Source organism: Saccoglossus kowalevskii, chromosome 2 (assembly GCF_978046115.1).
Source record: "Saccoglossus kowalevskii chromosome 2, keSacKowa6.1, whole genome shotgun sequence".
NCBI classification, from domain to species: Eukaryota; Metazoa; Hemichordata; class Enteropneusta; family Harrimaniidae; genus Saccoglossus; species Saccoglossus kowalevskii.
In genome coordinates, this window is record NC_140642.1 from 7223691 (window position 1) to 7244628 (window position 20938).

General features: G+C 33.2%; 1 protein-coding gene across 2 annotated transcripts in view; it reads right to left on the minus strand.

Moving 5' to 3' along the window:
- Nucleotides 1–20938, minus strand: part of LOC102810078 (signal-induced proliferation-associated 1-like protein 2) — a 53064-nt gene that overhangs the window by 6815 nt on the left and 25311 nt on the right. The window contains exons 3-16 of one of the 2 annotated variants that reach the window (XM_085508597.1): nucleotides 19715–20030; nucleotides 14002–14165; nucleotides 13177–13365; nucleotides 12868–12943; nucleotides 12571–12669; nucleotides 12228–12331; nucleotides 11958–12115; nucleotides 11051–11157; nucleotides 10455–10684; nucleotides 10086–10231; nucleotides 9549–9663; nucleotides 8786–8959; nucleotides 6951–7066; nucleotides 6420–6550 (exon numbers count right to left, since the gene is read on the minus strand). In XM_085508597.1, the coding sequence (XP_085364723.1) occupies nucleotides 6420–6550; nucleotides 6951–7066; nucleotides 8786–8959; nucleotides 9549–9663; nucleotides 10086–10231; nucleotides 10455–10684; nucleotides 11051–11157; nucleotides 11958–12115; nucleotides 12228–12331; nucleotides 12571–12669; nucleotides 12868–12943; nucleotides 13177–13365; nucleotides 14002–14165; nucleotides 19715–20030 (2125 nt within the window). The remainder of the gene's footprint in view (nucleotides 1–6419; nucleotides 6551–6950; nucleotides 7067–8785; nucleotides 8960–9548; nucleotides 9664–10085; nucleotides 10232–10454; nucleotides 10685–11050; nucleotides 11158–11957; nucleotides 12116–12227; nucleotides 12332–12570; nucleotides 12670–12867; nucleotides 12944–13176; nucleotides 13366–14001; nucleotides 14166–19714; nucleotides 20031–20938) is intronic. The other variant, XM_085508603.1, reaches the window with a different exon arrangement.

Below are 20938 nucleotides of genomic sequence, written 5' to 3' on the forward strand. Positions count from 1 at the left end.
GCTTGAAAGCCACAAGTCAGTGCATTTCAAACCATACCAGATGTATAACCTAAGACGAGGTGAATGACTTATAAGCATTGCTTAAGTGCTATGTATTACAAGCAAACTTTCTAGTTTGTTATCCACTGAAATCTGTCAGTTAACCTGTTAGAGGTGGTTCACCCTACTAATGAGGTACTTGGAATTGAATAGAATACAATAAAAGCTTTCTCTCGCAACTAGAGAGGCAACTTGACATGATGGTCAGGAGCTGCAGGCCACAATATTATTAACACATGGGAATTAGAGGAACACAGGAAGAACTCTTTAATTATTTATTATCTCTATATTAATCTTACTGCAAGCTCTGATACATCAAGGTCCTTTTTCTCCAGAGGTTATCAAACTTATCACATCTGCAATCTTTTACAGGCATTAAATTTGCATTGCATTTATCAGGAAAATGTGATGAGGTTTTCATCTCAGTGAATGATAAACATGCATGATACAAAAAACATGTCTACTGAAGTTTTTCAGTTATTAAATAGATATCAAAGAAAGCTTAGAAGAATTCCTGTGTGCTGTGGGTATTAAGGGCATAAAGGGCAGAAATACAAAATATTGAAAAAGAATTAAAATTTAAGATTAGCCTTTTAAACAAAATGTATATACCTGTATAACTCTGATATTAGGAATGTACAATGTGAAAGCAATCTGATTAACAGTATGAAAGTTTATATATGTAATACTAACAGATTGTACACATGTGATTAGTGGTTTGATTTTCATTTTAAATCTGGTAAATGGGTTATTGAGATATTAGATAATTGCCAAAATCATGCAAATTAGGGGATTAATATGCATGACTAATCATGTGAAAACCAATTACTATACAAATTATATTATAGGCTAATTTATGCAAATTAGATAATTCTTAAGCACAGATTGCAATTCAAATCTAAGCAGACCTATGGAATACTCCTCAGTATCGCTATCTAAAGTTTATTGAAATTTGTTGAGTGGTTCTTGTGATTCAAGTGAGAAATTGGCAAACATGCACAGTAGGCAAACAATATGCAGTATGCACAGTAGGCAAACAATATGCAGTATGCACAGTAGGCAAACAATATGCAGTATGCACAGTAGGCAAACAATATGCAGTATGCACAGTAGGCAAACAATATGCAGTATGCGCAGTATGCACAGTAGGCAAATAATATGCAGTATGCGCAGTATGCACAGTGGGCAAACAATATGCAGTATGCACAGTAGGCAAACAATATGCAGTATGCACAGTAGGCAAACAATATGCAGTATGCACAGTAGGCAAACAATATGCAGTATGCACAGTAGGCAAACAATATGCAGTATGCACAGTAGGCAAACAATATGCAGTATGCACAGTAGGCAAACAATATGCAGTATGCACAGTAGGCAAACAATATGCAGTATGCACAGTAGGCAAACAATATGCAGTATGCAAACAATATGCAGTATGCACAGTAGGCAAACAATATGCAGTATGCACAGTAGGCAAACAATATGCAGTATGCACAGTAGGCAAACAATATGCAGTATGCACAGTAGGCAAACAATATGCAGTATGCACAGTAGGCAAACAATATGCAGTATGCACAGTAGGCAAACAATATGCAGTATGCACAGTAGGCACAGTAGGCAAACAATATGCAGTAGGCACAGTAGGCAAACAATATGCAGTATGCACAGTAGGCAAACAATATGCAGTATGCACAGTAGGCAAACAATATGCAGTATGCACAGTAGGCAAACAATATGCAGTATGCACAGTAGGCAAATATGCAGTTTACACAGTAGGCAAACAATATGCAGTTTGCACAGTAGGCAAACAATATGCAGTATGCACAGTAGGCAAACAATATGCAGTATGCACAGTAGGCAAACAATATGCAGTATGCACAGTAGGCAAACAATATGCAGTATGCACAGTAGGCAAACAATATGCAGTATGCACAGTAGGCAAACAATATGCAGTATGCACAGCAGGCAAACAATATGCAGTTTGCACAGTAGGCAAACAATATGCAGTATGCACAGTAGGCAAACAATATGCAGTATGCACAGTAGGCAAACAATATGCAGTATGCACAGTAGGCAAACAATATGCAGTATGCACAGTAGGCAAACAATATGCAGTATGCACAGTAGGCAAACAATATGCAGTATGCACAGTAGGCAAACAATATGCAGTATGCACAGTAGGCAAACAATATGCAGTTTACACAGTAATGAAACAATTCAGAGGTTTAACCTGGGGGATTTAAGGGGGATTTAAGTACATTATTTCATTGAAATTTGATGAGTGTTTTTTGAGAGGTCATTGAAACCAAAAACTAATCTGACTCGTAGATTATCACAGTGCATTTATGTACAAAGTTTCATTGACATATGTTGATGTTTTTTAGAGACCAAATGAAAGAGCTTGAAATTGGCTGATTCTTATGCAAATTAGGTAAATAATATGCACAGGTTTAAATCAATCAGTAATCAGGTCTGTGCATTATCTCAAAGCATCTATATTTTAATGAAATCCATTTAGTAGTTCACACATGCATACAATGTACAGAGACACTAAATATACAGACTCATTGTGTTTTCGCAGAGTTAAAGATTAGAGTTGATACATGTACAGGAAAAATGGCAAATTACACGACAAAACCAAACTAGTAGTCTGTCAGCTGATATAGCTCCACGGTTTGAGATGCATAATGAGAAAGGAATATCACATCAATCAGTCAAGCCACTTTCAAGATAAACAAATTCAGTAAAATGTGAAAATTGAAGTTACCAAAACTAAATAAATTAATCCGATCGAGGAATGAATCAAAGTAATCTGACTGAGATCCACTCAAAGTATCGACATAAAAAATATCTAAACAATTGGACTAGCTATTTTCAAGAAGTCGTTGAAAATAGCATTTTTTTATGACAAAAATTAAACAAGCAGCCTGTCTACTGAGATAGCTCTGCTGTTAGCAATGCATATTGCAATTAAAAAACAGAAGATATCATTAGGAAATATATGAATAGTATCAAAACTAAAATGACAAAAATATTCATCAAAATTAGATAATTGAGGATATTATCACGAAATGAACAAATCTGAGATAGAACCACATGTAGTACCTATATATGTAATATCAAAGAAGTCAAAAATATCACTTTTTACCAAAAATTACAAAAATATTTATCAAAATTAGAGAATTGAAGATATCAACATGAAATGAACAAATCTGATCAACAAAGTAGACAGCGTAGCTAAAAAGTGAAGGCATTGTCACAAAATAAACAAATCCCACTGAGGTCCACCAAAATATCTACACAATTTGGAGTGGCCGTTTTCAATAAGTAGTTGAAAATAGAATTTTTTTTTACCCATATGACAACAAGCAGCCTCTCGGCTGAGATAGCTCCGCTGTTAGCAATGCACATTTCAATTAAAGAACAGAAGATATCATTAGAAAATGAACAATATGCATAGTATCAATGCAATGGAACTTGCTGTTTTCAACAAGAATTCAAAAATATAATTTTTAACCATAAATGATTGTGGTTTTTAACAAGAAGAAAATATCACTTTTTACCAAAAATGACAAAAATATTCATCAAAATTAGAGAATTAAAGATATCATTACAAAATGAACAAATCTGAGAGAGGTCGACATATAGTACCTATATATGTAATATCAAAGCAATTGGACTTGCGGTTTTTAACAAGAAGTTGAAAATATCACTTTTTACCAAAAATTACAAAAATATTCACCAAAATTAGAGAATTGAAGATATCATCATGAAATGAACAAATCTAAGAGAGGTCTACCCAAGGTACATATACACCAAGTATCAAAGCATTCAGGCTTGTAGTTTTCAAGAAGAAGTAGAAAAATGTAAAACATTGACACGGACGCCGGACGCCGCCGGACAATCACTCATATGATAAGCTACGCTCGACAAAGTCGACAGCGGAGCTAAAAATTAATAAATTGAAGGTATCTTCACAAAATGCAGAAATCTGACTGAGGTCCGCCAAAGGTGTACACATATAAAATATCACAGCAATTGGGCTAGTCATTTTTGGAAGAAGTAGTAACAAAAGTGACAGAAGATTCATTATAATTAAAGAATAGAAGGCATAAATTGTCACAAAATGAACAAATCTGTGTAAAGATCATCCATGGTACAATTGTAGTCACTATGACACTCATATAGCTAATGGTTTTTAAGAAGAAGTCGAAAATGTAAAATTTAAAAAGACAAGCCATGCATGGCACAGTCCCCGTTAGTTATCAAATTTAAGATATATAATTTTATTTATAGTGATATATCTGGAATATAACCATGTCAGGAATATAATTTTTTAACATTAAAATGATTGACATTTGTATCTGATCGTCAAACAAGTACTTGTCCATATTGAGAGATATTGCTCTGGAACAGCATTCAAAATCAGCCCATTTTGAATACATGTATATATATATATAACATGATGTATAACGAATATATAAAATTTGAATATATAATCAGTCAAAGCATTTAAGAGATATGGCTCTAGAAGCCCATTCATTAAAACAAAATGGCCACCAGACATCCATTTTGAATCCGATCTGAAAAATAAATGATGTGCATCAGGAACCTGTAATGTCTAATATATGTACCAAGTTTGAACAAAATCCATCCATAAATGCCAGAAATGCTTGATATTTTATGATTTTTTAGCACAAACATGGCCACCATTTGGCCATTTTGAATATGATCATCAAACCAATATATCTGTCTATCTATGACATGATGTATAATGAATATTTGAAATTTGAACATAATCAGTGAAAGCAAGTCAGAGATATGGCACGAGAACCACATTCATTAAAACATAATGGCCGCCAGTTGGCCATTTTTAATCTTATCTGAAAAACAAAATTATTTGCATCAAGGTCCCATAATGTCTAATGTATATACTAAATTTGAACAAAATCCATCTGTAAACAGCCGAGAAATGCTTGATTTTTAGGATTTTTTAGCACAAAAATGGCTGCTATTCAGCCATCTTGAATCAGATCGTAAAACAAAATGATGTGCATCAAGGTCCTATAATGTCCAACGTATATACAAGGTTTGAACAAAATCCATCTGTAAACAGCTGGAAAATGTTTGATTTTGATGATTTTTAGCACAAAAATGGCCGCCATTCGGCCATTTTGAATCAGATTGTGAAACAAATTGACGTGCATATGTGTAATATTATGTATGATGTATGTGTGAAGTTTGATTTTGATTGGTCCAGGTCCGGACGCACGCACGCACAAACGTACGCACACACGGACACACAGAGGTCAAAACATAAGACCAAAAAGACAACAAGCAGCCTCTCGGCTGAGATAGCTCCGCTGTTAGCAATGCACATTTCAATTTAAGAACAGAAGATATCATTAGAAAATGAACAATATGTATAGTATCAAAACAATGCGATTTTCAACAAGAAGTGGAAAATATCACTTTTTACCAAAAATTACAAAAATAATCATCAAAATTAGAGAATTGAAGATATCATTCCAAAATGAACAAATCTGAGAGAGGTCCACATGTAGTACCTATATATGTAATATCAAAGCAATTGGACTTGCGGTTTTCAACAAGAGGTCGAAAATATCACTTTTTACCAAAAATGACAAAAATACTCACCAAAATTAGAGAATTGAAGATATCATGATGAAATGAACAAATCTAAGAGAGGTCTACCCAAGGTACATATACACCAAGTATCAAAGCATTCAGGCTTGTAGTTTTCAAGAAGTCGAAAAAGTAAAACATTGACACGGGCAACGACCGACAATCACTCATATGATAACATCCGCTCGACAAAGTCGACAGCGGAGCTAAAAAGAGGTACTTGTTTCAATGAGTACAACAACTCTGTGACTTGCCTATACAATTATACCTCACTCTAGCAGCAATTTCATCAGAAAACAGTGGAAATTTATATATCTCAAACATACATGCAGGTATTAATAATTCTGAATGCAAAAATAATGTTAACCACTTAGAGTCAGGAAAATTGGAAATTTTGCAGCAGTGAACATTGCTACTTGTGCATTTTTTTCATATTTTCAATTCTATGCATTTGGCCCATACTCCAAACGGTGGCCAAAAAATGGTTTAACACTATAGACAAATCCCAATGCAATGTTTCCATGAAAACAAATTTGGATACAGCTGATTTTTATTTTATCACTCAGAATTTGTAGTGCTTTTAAAATTTACATGTGTTTATTCTTAAAGACAGCAATCTCCATGAATGCTGTCAATCTTTTTGTCCCTGTTCTCTGACAAAGATATCAATCTTATGTTGCATAAAACATCTCCAGCAGTGTACACACTCCCAGGAAGTTGTATTGATGTCCTACCTCTTTCCGGTACACAAGGTGGAATTGCTTGACCCTTAGCTGGATGTAATTTACTTGACTGGTTTCTATGATAGAAATCAATGCTATGATAATTGCCAGGTACTCCTGTAATCTCTACAGTTGGTAATCCTCTGAAATGTTACAATCACATGATATACGAGTCAATATACATCATTTTGAAAACTCTTTAGCTCATTGACTTGCATCATGTTCTAGCTGTGTTTTTCACATTAATATTTGTTGAATGTTTACATATACATTTATCTTAGGCTTATAAGAGTGGTGATCAACCAGCGTCAACCTCTCTCAGCTGTTTTTGAAAATCACTTCATTAACAATTTTTTTATACAGACACCTTAATTAAGTTCATAAATTTCAGAATAAAGTTTCAAAATAAATCTATTGGTGTTGACAAGTACACTGAATACAGAACAATTCCGCAAACATGTCTTCTTGCTCTGGGACTGTGATGGCAGTAGTACAGTAAACATACTGGGTTATTCAGAATAACATAAAAACAAAAGAACTTACCTTCTAGGTGATCCATCTTCATGAGGGGGTATGATAACCACTTTAACAGTCATCGATGTCCTGAGTAAGTCTATCATCTGATCATGTGTCAGAGTACACACAGCTACCTTACAAATCTACCAAAGAATAAAACATATCAATAATGTTGACAGTAATACCTCAACAAATGTGGTGGAATGAGCATTATTTTCATTTATCATAACAAAATACAATATTTTACTGACAGATGATAATTAAATGAGTGCCCTTAGCTTGTTATATTATGCCATACGCTGCTATGGATATGAAGTGATGTCACTATCACTTATTTGAAGTGACAGCAGGATACAAGCAATTATGAGTATTATACAATATACATTGGCAGCCAGTGGATAACAATACCAATTAAACAATCAATCATAAACATTCATAAAGCGCCAGGATACAAAACTAAGTTCTGTTCAAATACACTGAAGGGGTTATTCCATGCTGTAGGCTTTGATTAATGAATACATTTTCATTTTAATAAGTTTACATCAGTGATTTGATGCATATCTGATGGAAGGGTGTTGAGGAGTAGCATGTGAAAGGGCATGTTCCCCAATAATTTTGTACTCAATTCTGTGATGAACGGGAAACCAATGCAGTTTTTGTAGAACTGGGATTATATGTTCTGATTTTCTAGTACAGGTGATCATTCTAGTAGCCGTGTTTTTGGTCAATAATGTCACTCCCATCACTAGAGTTCTACAACCAAGTACCCCGTTAATATTAAGGGATAAACTTCTTTATCATGTGACCAATGCCACATGTTCTAAATGTGGTAATATGTCATCAAATATTCTGATGTACAATGTATGCTACTCAGCGTGTAATGGAAACTACTTTTCAACTGGCAGTAATATTGTATTCATAATATAGCAACAAGCAAGATAAAACATACCCCCATTATGCAATAATTATATTTTGGTCCGGCAAAAAATATGACAGTTTTGACAATATAGAAGCAGGATTCACTACACTACACTACACTACACTACACTACACTACACTACACTACGCTACACTACACGTATTGTACTACATCTATAACTATAGATATCCAAGTATAATAGCAGCCATCAAAATTCCCACAATACAGGGAGATCAGAGAACTAATACACAATATGGGAAGTAATTAGTATCAAAAAACCTTAATAAATAAAAAAAAATGTTTTTCATTAAAAGCAAATTAGAAATTATATCAATAATGCTAAGTATGGATTCCCATATTATGAATGTTTTCATAACTACTAAAGAGCTATTAACCGCAATGTATGCATTCTTCATGCTTTACCTATGTAGGATGCAATATAATCTGCTGAATTTGTAATGGCTTTCAGGTTACTATTACATGCATCAATTTAACACCATAATTATGATAGGTGTATGTCTTGATATTTCACAACCGAACAGACAAAAAGGGGCAAACAGTGCTAAGCTTGAATAATTTATTAGGGTTATTTATTGTGGTGCGACTAAGTAATCGCTAATAAATGGAAAGAAGTTGCCAAATCGAGTGTTTTGTACATGTGGCCTGCACCTTGAAATATTTGGCACCAGTATAAATTTACTGTGAATCAAATAATTTCTGTCAGAACATCTAAATAACTTCATGCCAAAATGATGGTGTTTTTTTGACAAAAATAAAATCAAAAAAAAAAATGCCATAAGAATGAAAGCTTAGCTAGCCATTATTATTATAAGCTGGATGATCTACAACAAAGGCAGGAAAAATATATGCAAAATTGCAGTGAATGACCCTTTATCTAAATAAGACACAATGCATGCAAGTTGGTGAATAATGTCAAACATACAAACTGATGAAGTGATAAAGATTTCAGAGTGCATACTTCTACAAGTCTGCAGCCTTTTCTAAGACCAGCTTGCCATGCAAAACCATACTGTTCCACATCAGCCACTAGACCCTGGTAGTGGACGTGGAAGCCAAGCTGACCCAAACCATTACGTCGTAATGTCATCTCAGTTGTCTGCAAGGTAAACACAATAATGTATATATGGAACAGGTATGCACTGTGAATTGTTGATTGGCGTTGTATTGCATTAATTCATCTAATAAGATTGTACTCAAAAAATGGGTCAACTATATACTTCAGATGAAATACAACTTATACAAACTGTATACTTAATAACAAACTAAATAACAAGATTTCGAATTAAGCAAATTTGATACATGGTTTGGAAAATGAACATCAGTGCTTAATTAGAAATGTTGTTATGTTATTTAGTTTGTTATTCAGTATACAGTTTGTATAAATTGTATTTCATTTGTATAGACTCTTTAACTATATTAGAAACAGCAGCTCCTATTTAAAATGATACAGTGCAGCTTCGCTTCTATTAGAGCACATATTAGAAACGATGAATGTTTGGTTCTCAACTGATCAAAAATAATGGGTGCGGCTTCTATTTTGAATGTGGCTATTACCCGGTAATACATTTTTACGTTAGTAATTGTGCCCTTGAGCAAGAAAAGTAATCTCAGGCACAAACACCCATATTCGGCCAGAAAATTAAAAAATTTAGTTTAAAAAATAAAACTTAACCAAATGTACTGACCTCGCATCCATCTGTGACCAAAGACAGTCTATGTACAATATCTATTATTTCTTCTATTTCTGGATCAACACAATAAATAATTATACATTCACCTTCATTGTAATGTATCTTTAAACTGCAACAATAAAGATACAAAAACATTGAGTTTTCCATTCTTCACTTGAGTAATGAAGTTGACTACCCCTATTTCATTTGGACAAGCTATATTAAATGCAAGTATGTTGAACAAACTTCTCAATCTGTATCCAAAAACCAGTGTTCTGAGAGAGATTACGTATTTTATATGTTGTATAATAGGAGTTTTGTTGTCCTCCACACATTTCAGTATCTCACTAATTTTCAAATAACACCAACATTGTTACTTTTTTATTCCAGTGATACACTATATAAATGGTAACAAGGATAATGTGATTTTTGTGATAGACCTACAGCTTCACGTGCTCTTTGTCTGAACACCATTTGCCCAACTATGCCACCTAGCAAGATGGGCAGTATGTACAGTTCTGAGTGTTTAAAAGTATTGCTGACAATACTTACCAATTCTTTTGTAATGTCCATCCTATGACAGACTTACAAGGAACACTGAAGACAGGTTCTTTGCTTTCAACATCTACAAGGACAAAAGTTTCTGAGGAAATACCGAGAATACACTCTAATCTCTCAGCCTGGCTAAAATCTTCTACCTGGAAGACACAAACAAATTAAGGTAATGCTGTGTTTTCTAGAGAAACAATATCCATATTGCCACTTTAAAAAATATTTTATAATAAAAACATACTTGTAAATAGGATTTGTCTACAATCATCACCAGACTTTAAAGCATAAGTACTATTACCACCTGCTTTAAGGGTTCATTAGCTAATGAAGACAATAGAAGTACTCCCTAAGTTGGTGAAAATATCTCACCTGCACTCTCCATATAATGGCACCTTTACTGATAGTTTCTGGCAATGCTTTGGGATGGCTCTTCTCTTTCTTCTTGTCCCATAGTGTGAATTTAGTAAACTTAGTACCACTATCAATAGTTGTATTGCTCACATAGTTATTAGCCAAATCTCTTAGGTATTCTTGTCTCGTTCTCACGGCCATTGCAACAAATTTATCTGATCTATGAGCCGCATTCTCTGCATTAATAACTAAAACAATCTTATGAATTAGTGAAATGAAAAAAAAAATAGTTTTGTTGGCGAAATATAATATGTGTTTTTATTTAGGTTCATGAAAAATGACATGCATTTAGTAGTAATTCATGGAAAGAAAAAAACAGCGAAAAAAATGTTATGAAACAAAAAAACAGTCAGTAATGCAACGAGAAATAACTCCATGTTGTACATGAACCCTCAGAAATACTAAATAATAACTACCGGGTATTATTGTTAAGCCTGCCACAAGAGGGCTCCCTGAGCATAAGATTGGAATAGTTCAAAACAAAAGCAATTCAATCTTCAACAACAGAGGGCACTATGCAACAGTGATACCAACTAAGAAATGGTCATACTTACTTTTTGATAATAGAAAATCTGTAAATGATTTTGATTTTGAAAAAGTTGGATTATCTGGCAGTGGTGGTCCAAAAGGTGGGACTTCCTTTGATCTTGCTACAGCAACACTGATGAAAACAAAAATTAATATTATTAATATTATCAGAACCATATTATCATTGCTGTAACGTCTTATGACTGGTAGAAAATTCAGTTTCTAGTCATTGGGTAATGCATACATAAATGAAAAGAGTAGATTTGATCAGATATTGTACAGTAAGATTGACAACAGATGACATCTGTACTTTAACCTTATCTAAAAATTGTATATTAATTTCAGACATTCTGATATGTAATTTGCAATGTTTTAGAAGCAATGACAAAGTGAATAAATTTCTCCTGATACACATATAGGGCTGGCTCCAGGAATTCTTTCAAATTGACATCATCACTTAATATTGTCACTAACCATATGACATGCAATAACAAGAATGTATGTATTCTAGCTGATATAATTAATGTTTTAAATTATTGTCATAACTTAACAAAAAATACATAGCTTTCAGTCTCTATTCACATGTGATGTGAATGAGAATAAGAATACTACAAAGCTTTGTAAAGAACACAAAATACACACAGAAACATACCAGCCTTAGTAACCTTAAATAATATCCCACCAAAAGTACAAAATGTAGCAGCTGTCACTTCACAGTAAGAAGCATAACCAAATTTACATAAGTTGATATCAATGGAACTTGTCATGTATAATTTACAAATAACTATTACAAATCACTTTATAGTTTGAGAGGACAAAGAGGCTATCATACTGAAATCAATTAGTAAAGCATTACTGTCATTGTGGCTACGAATTCTTGGGAAACCCTGCATAGAAATCTGGTTGGTAATAGAAATAGTGGTCACTACTAACCTGTAGCACAAACTGTCAGTGTTTGGATGATGTACACGTACAATGATAAAAACGTGCTGGAAATGAGAGCGAATAGTCTTAGGTGTAAACGCCTTTGCTCCTGGTTCTTGGAAGACAATCGTTACAATATCATTACCAATGTGACGTTTACGAAGTAACTGAAATAGATGGGGAAGGTTTATTTACCATATGTTTTGTAAGTATGTACAAATACAATAGCTCTGTTCAGTTTTCACTCAAGACATCAATAATAACCCAGTCTATCCTTACCTGTTGTTTATTGTTTGGTGTATGTGGCAGCATTGTAGAAATATGGAACATTATTTCATTGTTCTGGTAAGTTGTGTATAAAGAATGTGTACCCGTTGAATCAGCTGTAAGAAAGGAAATCATGTGTAAATACAAATAGACTGGTGGACTAGTCTCCCAACAGCTATTCACATCACATTCTCATTAGTAAATTCCAGTCCTTGGCAGCCAAGCAAACCAGCAGATGTTGTGAAAATCTTGTCCATAATAAATGAAAGGATGCTGGAAACCATCCCAATACTATACTGCTGTGAGTTACAATAGACATTCAGGTCAAAAGTTGTATCTCAGTTTCGGTACTTACTTCTGTTATCAAGCTGTGCTCTGTATCTGTCAAAATTCTTGAGTCTAACTGTCTCTCCAATGCTTTCTAAAAATTCGTCTAAAGCAGGACTAGAATTCTCTGAAACATAAATGAATTACTGTTAGGTTAATGCTTATTAACTGTTTACTGTAAAAGCATTAATTATTAACTGGTTTTTAATTTCACTATTTTCACTGATAAGTAAAATTCAATGAAATAAATGGTTTTACAGTATCAATAAACAATGAAGTATCCAGTTATGAGTTATGGGTGCCCTCTATAGCTTTTCTGTCTTACCATTATTGTACATTTCTTCTTCAGTATTTTGACCAGCTTTACAAAACATCACACCAACTTTGTATTTGTTATTGATCTGGAAGAAAAAACAAACCAATAATGTTTGTAAATTTATTTCAAAATATTTTAAAACAGAAATATAAACGTTAAGGATTGAAGTTACAGATAATGTTCATATTAGCCCTATTCCACACCAGGAACACAATCTAATTTAAAAGCTGTCAAGACAGACAAGAAGCTCTCCTCACTGCCATTTGCCCACACCTGTATGCATGATAAGTACACAAATCACACTATGTTACTACTTACACCTTGTTCATCTAACTTCATTAACTGTTCTTGTACTTTATCCGTGCTAAGAGACGTTCTGAGCGATGACAGTTGAATTTCCGGTACAATGTATTCCAATACATCTCTGATCGGTAGACCTCTTGATGTGCCATGTTTCGTAGCTGATGGAATGCAGTCCTCGAGTATAGACCCTCTTAGCGTTGATAGCTGTAATGGTTATAAGGAAGTATATCAAGTATCTATATATGTGAAAAATGAACTAGTCAAACTTACCTGGAAGCTCACAGGTGGTACAATAGGAAATGATTATTAACTCATTCACTCTTGTTTTAATTCTCTTAAAAATAATTAAACTACTCAGGCTGGCAGCAATAAAGAAAGGCAGCTAACTATAGGCTGACCAACAAGACATAACTTACTACTGTCACCTTACAAGATCAAGAAAGTGATGATGTATGAAAGTTATACATTCTTCTTCATAGTAATGATAGCATAATAGTCCGCAAATAAATAGACAAAAATAGGCAGTACAGTGAAATAGAGTAATACATATTTTTAAATGTTTTGTTGGTTTCTTGGAATTTAGGGAATAAAGCACGACATTAAAAATACAAGAATCATTTGGGAAGAATAGAAATCTAGAGGGTCTTGGGTAATGTTATTTCCTTAGAAGCAGACAATGGTAAGTCATCAAATTACACTTCATGATTGACAAATGCATAACGAACATCTGATATAAAAGGAAATACAGTAGCATTTGGTTTTTATAGAAGGCTGCTGACCAAGAATTATTCTGCCAATCTGTTTATAGGAGGTGAAGGGGGAGGGTGTCATAGTGCTTACCTCACTTGTCCTAACTATAATCCTATACTGGTACTGTGCAGTAGAAATGTCTTTATTTGCATTACCCACACCTCCAATCACATCCTTCTCATCCAACTTTTCTCGTTTCACACTGATAGCAACTGGACCAAGATTCTCATCAATACCCAAATAATTCTGATGTTCTGAAAGAGAAATGGCTTTCAATTTCATACAATAGGCAAAACAAACGTCAATGACACACAGTAGCACAATTTATCACCTACGTCATTGCAAATACAAGTTTGTTTGGAAAATATTTGGTTGAATAATCAAATATTTGTTTGACAAGCTCTGTTTAGGTAGTTGTGTTTTATTGTTATATTGTTATGTTACTATGGTAACAACAATAATGGCTATATACTAGACAACACTACAGACTATTATAAAATGTACATCAAATCAAAAAGTAATTGTAAAGTGCAATTTCATGTGTGTGAATAATGCAGAACGTGGCAGTTTAATACTGTAACACAATCAGAATAGGTAGAAAGTATCCAGTCATCCATGAAATTGTTTTTTATTTTACTTTCACCTTGATATAAAATACTGACTATCTAAAAATGTCAAACCTAGAACAAGTTCTAACAACTGGGTCTCCACAAACACCTCAAAATTTTGCCCTTTGAACCTCATTCAGCTAATGACATCACACATCACAGACAGTGACCATAGTCAGAATTATACGTCTGAAGGCATTCAATTGAGCAATTTAACTTTTCTTTCTTCCTTGGCAACATAATGTAGGTATTAAAGATAGATAGTATAGACACTCTAATGTGATAAAAATGAGCATGGTGACAACGTTTTATTTAACCAAAGACATTAGAGAAGTCTTTGATTTAACTGACATTTCATCCCAAATTTTAGTGAACTTGAACCAGACGTCAAAGTATATACATGTACATGTATAACTTTATGTCACACCGTGCACAACTTCTTGTGACACAAGTTTTGACATCATTTGCACTAAAGCACAAGGACTGATGACATCACTGAAACACATGACACCACTTGTAATGAAACAAAAAAATTATTCCTTGACATAAATATTCACATCTTTCTTCATTTGATTATATTTTCAGGGTACAATCACAAACACAGAACCCTTTAATCATAGACACCACTAACAGATGAATATAAATTACTGAAAATCTCCTTCAGGGAAATAGCTTCCAGAGAATGAATTATCCATAATTCCTGGTATGTTAGATCACTAAGTTTTATTATACAAATACCAGGCTATTTGTATAACCCCTGATAAAATAAATATTATGATTGTATAATTCATATTGTGGTGACAAATTAAATATTATCATGTAAAATATTCAATATTCTCATCTAGGTACATGTACATAATAAATAATTAAATCATGTTATAAACACAGCTGCATTAATGAACACATTCCCAATTTGGTGTATTTGCCTGCAGACAAAGCAGCTGTCGCAACACCATCAAGCCAAGCACATGGAAATATGCATGAAATGTCTGGTTATAATAAATGCCATATATTATAGGCTAGCTGGATTCAGGATGCCATAATTTTGTCAGCTTAGTTTATAGTTCATGTCATAATCTAAGGTGGATTGAAACAGAAGGTTTAGTGACTTTCGTGACAGCAACATGAAGATCTTGGTAAATCCCCAGACTCTGAAACGCTGGTCAACAATACTAGCAAAATTTGCCACTTAGTCACGAAATCTCTGTCAATTTGGTACCTTGAATGTCATTCATATTCACATCAACAACACTTTTGGGGATTCAATATGTCAGATTTATACCATGGATTAGTTGTATTCATTCAACTACATGTGTGTGTTTAATAATTTACAGATCTGATATTTACATATAAGATTTCACATATTTTTAAAGCACTTGTCTTTCCTCTTATTTGCATACTCTTACAATGGGTTTTATTTTGCCAAAAAATAAAAGCGAACTCTTTAAATAAGAAAAGTTTAGAATGTACTTTTTTCTTCACAAATGAATCTAGTGTATATGCGCTTAGAGCTAATTTAGGTTAAGCGCAATATAAATACTCTTCATTATTATTATTATTATTATTATTATTATTATTATTATTATATCTGTGCTCAGACAAATGCTTTTGGCATGTGAGCACATGCTGAAAACCTTCCCTAGTTTAGGTCCGCTTCTTGGACCTGCACCATCCTCAGCATAAGCTGAGTAATGTCTGTCTGAATGCTATAATCAACTCCATTATTTGAAGAAAAAATTCACGCAAAACAACAGCAGATTGCATATAAACTTGACAAAAATCCTAGCTTGTCAAACAACAAGAATAATTTTTCGTTGCAGTCTTTTGAATATACATTTTAGTTTTTCCCAGCAATGTTACTCCATATAAGTTTTCATTTTATTGATTCTTTTTATGGTGCTATATTTTGTGATTTTCTATTTTTTTTACACTAATTTCACATGAAAAATTATACGTATCGTCCCCATTTGCACCAATGAGTACTGATACCAACAACAATTTCATGGTGTACATTATTTCTTCAAACAAGTTTTTGTACATGTCCCAAACATTAGCTTCATTGAGGTTTCCATGCATGTATGTCTTATTGTCGCCTATTCTCTCAGGATATTCTTTTGCGAATGTCAATCACCTGAACCAAGCAATACATAAAAAATTTTGTATTTCAAATAATTGTAATATTCCAAAAGACTGCAATACATGTTTCAAATAAATGAAAATAAAAAGTAATGACATGAAACATTGAGATAATATTAATTGAGTGTATGATTTCCGCTCAAGCTGGGCGAGTCCAGTTAGGGTTTGCCTCAATGAGTACAATGACAATAATCTTTTTGCCAACTAGGGGATTAACAACTTTTTTGGCACATACTGAACATGGTCCATATGTACATGGCTAAAAACCCTGGAATATCAAATCAGCTTATACGTGTACAAAATCTTAGTGAATACTTCTCATTTTACATTTTACTGGAGATTAACAAATTCTAGGACATATTGTGTCTATTGAAATCTCTACATTATCTGCCGATGCCAGAATGATATTAAAAACTATTCAGACAAGGTTGCTTTCATACTGCATAGTATTACTTGTATAATGTATTAAATGATTTTATGAGCCGCAATGCCTGATTAAAATTGTATACCGGTAGTGTGCATGGTCTAGTGCCAAGCTACACATAATTCAGGAAGTTATCTAGAACCAAAAATATTATGGTTACTTTGAAACAACTCCTACACTGTAAACTATTTAATAATTTTCACTATTAGAATATTTGGGCATGTATGTGGAAATGACATTTTATGAAATGATCACGCTAGTGTATGTACTCTATTAAAAGCACATGTGCAATAACAGCACACATAAACAAACAAGCAGCCTATCGGCTGAGATAGCTCCGCTGTTAGCAATGCACATTTCAATTAAAGAACTGAAGACATCATTAGAAAATGAACAATATGTATAGTATCAAAACAATCGGACTTACAGTTTTTAACAAGAAGTTGAAAATATCACTTTTTACTAAAAATTACAAAAATATTCACCAAAATTAGAGAATTGAAGATATCATCACAAAATGAACAAATCTGAGAAAGGTCTACATGTAGTATCTATATATGTAATATCAAAGCAATTGAACTTTTGTTTTTTAACAAGAAGTCGAAAATATCACTTTTTACCAAAAATTACAAAAATATTCACCAAAATTAGAGAATTGAAGACATCATCACAAAATGAACAAACCTAAAAGAGGTCTACCCAAGGTACATATACACCAAGTATCAAAGCATTTAGGCTTGTAGTTTTCAAGAAGAAGTCGAAAAAGTAAAACATTGACACGGACGACGACGGACAATCACTCATATGATAAGCTCTGCTCGACAAAGTCGACAGCGGAGCTAAAAATTACATTTAATGTATGCTGGATCATTAAAATACAACTTATTATGACCATAGACACACATGTCATATATGTAACACATGTACTACTAATAGAGAAAATACGGTATTACAAAATATCACTGAATTTGTGAAATTCACAAAAAACAAGCAGCCTGTCGGCTGAGATACCTCCGCTGTTAGCAATGCACATGGCAATTAAAGAACAGAAGATATCATTAGAAAATGAACAAATCTGAGCAAGGTCCACATGTAGTACCTTATATGTATAATATATCAAAGCAATTGGACTTGCGGTTTTTAACAAGAAGTCGAAAATATCACTTTTTACCAAAAATATTCACCAAAATTAGAGAATTGAAGATATCATCACAAAATGAACAAATCTGAGAGAGGTCCACATGTGGTACCTATATATGTAATATCAAAGCAATCAGACTATTGGTTTTTTACAAGAAGTCGAAAATATCACTTTTTACCAAAAATGACAAAAATATTCACCAAAATTAGAGAATTAAAGATATCATTACAAAATGAACAAATCTGAGAGAGATACACAAGTAGTACCTATATATGTAATATCAAAGCAATTGGACTTGTGGTTTTTAACAAGAAGTCGAAAATATCACTTTTTACACGGACGATGGACACCGGACGCCGCCGGACAATCACTCATATGATAAGCTCCGCTTGACAAAGTCGACAGCGGAGCTAAAAATTTCTTTGCAAAAATAAAGTGATTTACAATATAAAGGCTTCCATGTGCACAGTTGGTCAATTAAAGAAATGTTGAATAGTGGAATTATTGATCAAGAAAAAAAAATAACACAGAACACTCTGTCTTGTTTTGTTGTAAGCTAGAACATTTCATGGGTCAGCTAGTTTTGGCTAGAGCTGCACACAGGAATATTTTTATTGCAACTAATTTTATGAAGCATTAAAATGAACTCATCAGTGAAATAACCAGTAAAGATCATGCTACCAACCCCAAGGCTGTACACAGCATAAAATGAAAAAGGTTTAATATGTCTGTGCTTACAAATAATTTTTAAACATGATAATGTTTTATTTTTGGATCTAACATATAAAATGAATTAATTTATTGTACATGTATATTCCCCCTAAGGAATACATGTATCTAAAACTTATGAACATCCTAGTCATAAAAAGCATTACTTGTTTTATACTAAGAACATATTTTTTATGAATTAAATACAGTTTTTAGCACACACATAATATAATATATGAATACTATACGATGAAATGCTGACTGTGTGTGCAAATATCAAATGTTTCAATGTAATAATTAGATGGTAATTAAGAGCCAATCAAGTATGGCTATTTCCTTTGTAGACACAGACTGAGGAAGTTAATTGATTGATTGAGTTAATTGGGATTAAAACTTGTAATCAAGTAATAGCGATTCCGGAAATAAGGCACTGAGTTCTTAAATTGTAATTATGAAGATAATGGCTTCAATTAGCTGTGTTTTCTTTATAATGAGGGTTGCTCCCTGTAGGACCACCAATACTGTTTACCCACATTAGAGTTTGCATTACACAGCCCAGAATAACAATTAAATATATTGCCAAATTTCTACATGGCATGATGTCACTATTAAACAAAAGTACCATACATGAAAGTGAAATAACAAGAAGACATACATGTGATGCAATCAAATCTACTAGTCATTTGTAGAGCTACGAACAGAAGATTAAAAAACTAAAAGCCAAAAAAATAATAACACACATATTTTTTGTTGGAACATATGAGAATTAATGAGAAATAAATTTACCTTGTCCATAGAAATAATCTCTGTAATAATGAGCTCCATAGTCCACTCGTTCAATTGCTGGCTGAGTCCAATATGCAGGATTATCAGGAGAACCTGGCGATCCACCAGTAAGTCCCACTTTGGCACCTTCTAAAATGGCTTCATATGAACCCCTTTGACTAGGTCTCGCACCATCCACAGAGACTCGGGATAAACTAATATTCCGTTCTTCTTCCCCTCCTATTTCATTTCGAAAATATGGGCAGCTCAGAACTAGGTCATTATTTTTATTATCGCCATAGTCTGCATCCTCATCAGAAAGGTCTTCACGGCTACCCTGTGATTCATGTAAACACAATTAAATTGTATACCGACTTCAATAAAAATCATGATTAGTTCTATTTTATAGATAAATAAACAGTTACTACCATATTTACTCTACTGGAGGCACATGCATGTACATGTATGTGCTTTTTTGAAAATTCACAAAACAAATGCCAGTGCTTTGTTCCTAAGGTTATGCACTACTACATGTACATGTAAATACTAGATATATTTGACAAAATAAATAATGCATAAATAGAGAAAACCAATATTTCAAACCAGTTTGATTAGCATTATTTTTAGACATGTATATGGTGTATAATCTTCAGCTGTACTACAGTAAGTTATATAATGTTATTACATGGAATAATGTTACAAAAGACAAATATAAATGTGAGCTTTTTTCACTCACTAGGCATATGTGTCATAAGTAAACATTAAAAACTGTAGTATATTAACCAGACATTCATATTACTGGTACGCATTAAAGGTTGTTTACTTTACACAGCAAGCATTGCTACAATACAATGTGTCATTGCCATTGCCATTCAGAAAAGAGAATGTCAAAGAAATTCAATCAAGATCAATTTTTCATACTCTACATGTGGTCATTAAATGCAATCTACTTGTCCAGCCTAAGTGTTGCCCAAAATAGAAATACTATACATGATGTACACATGGTGTTGACAGCCATATAATACTTATTAGAAAGCCAATATCAAGTAGATATAAATGAAAAGAATCTTAGATTTTTTTATAATACATGTGCCGTGGCTTAGTAGAATCAAAAACCTTTTTTTTAATCCGACACACAGCTAAATTCCCTCTGTCGAATGAATTCCAATGCTCCAAGTACTAGGTAAGTAGAGGTTTCACTGGCATTTTTATCATTACCGATATATTATAGTTTAGGGTATCTGA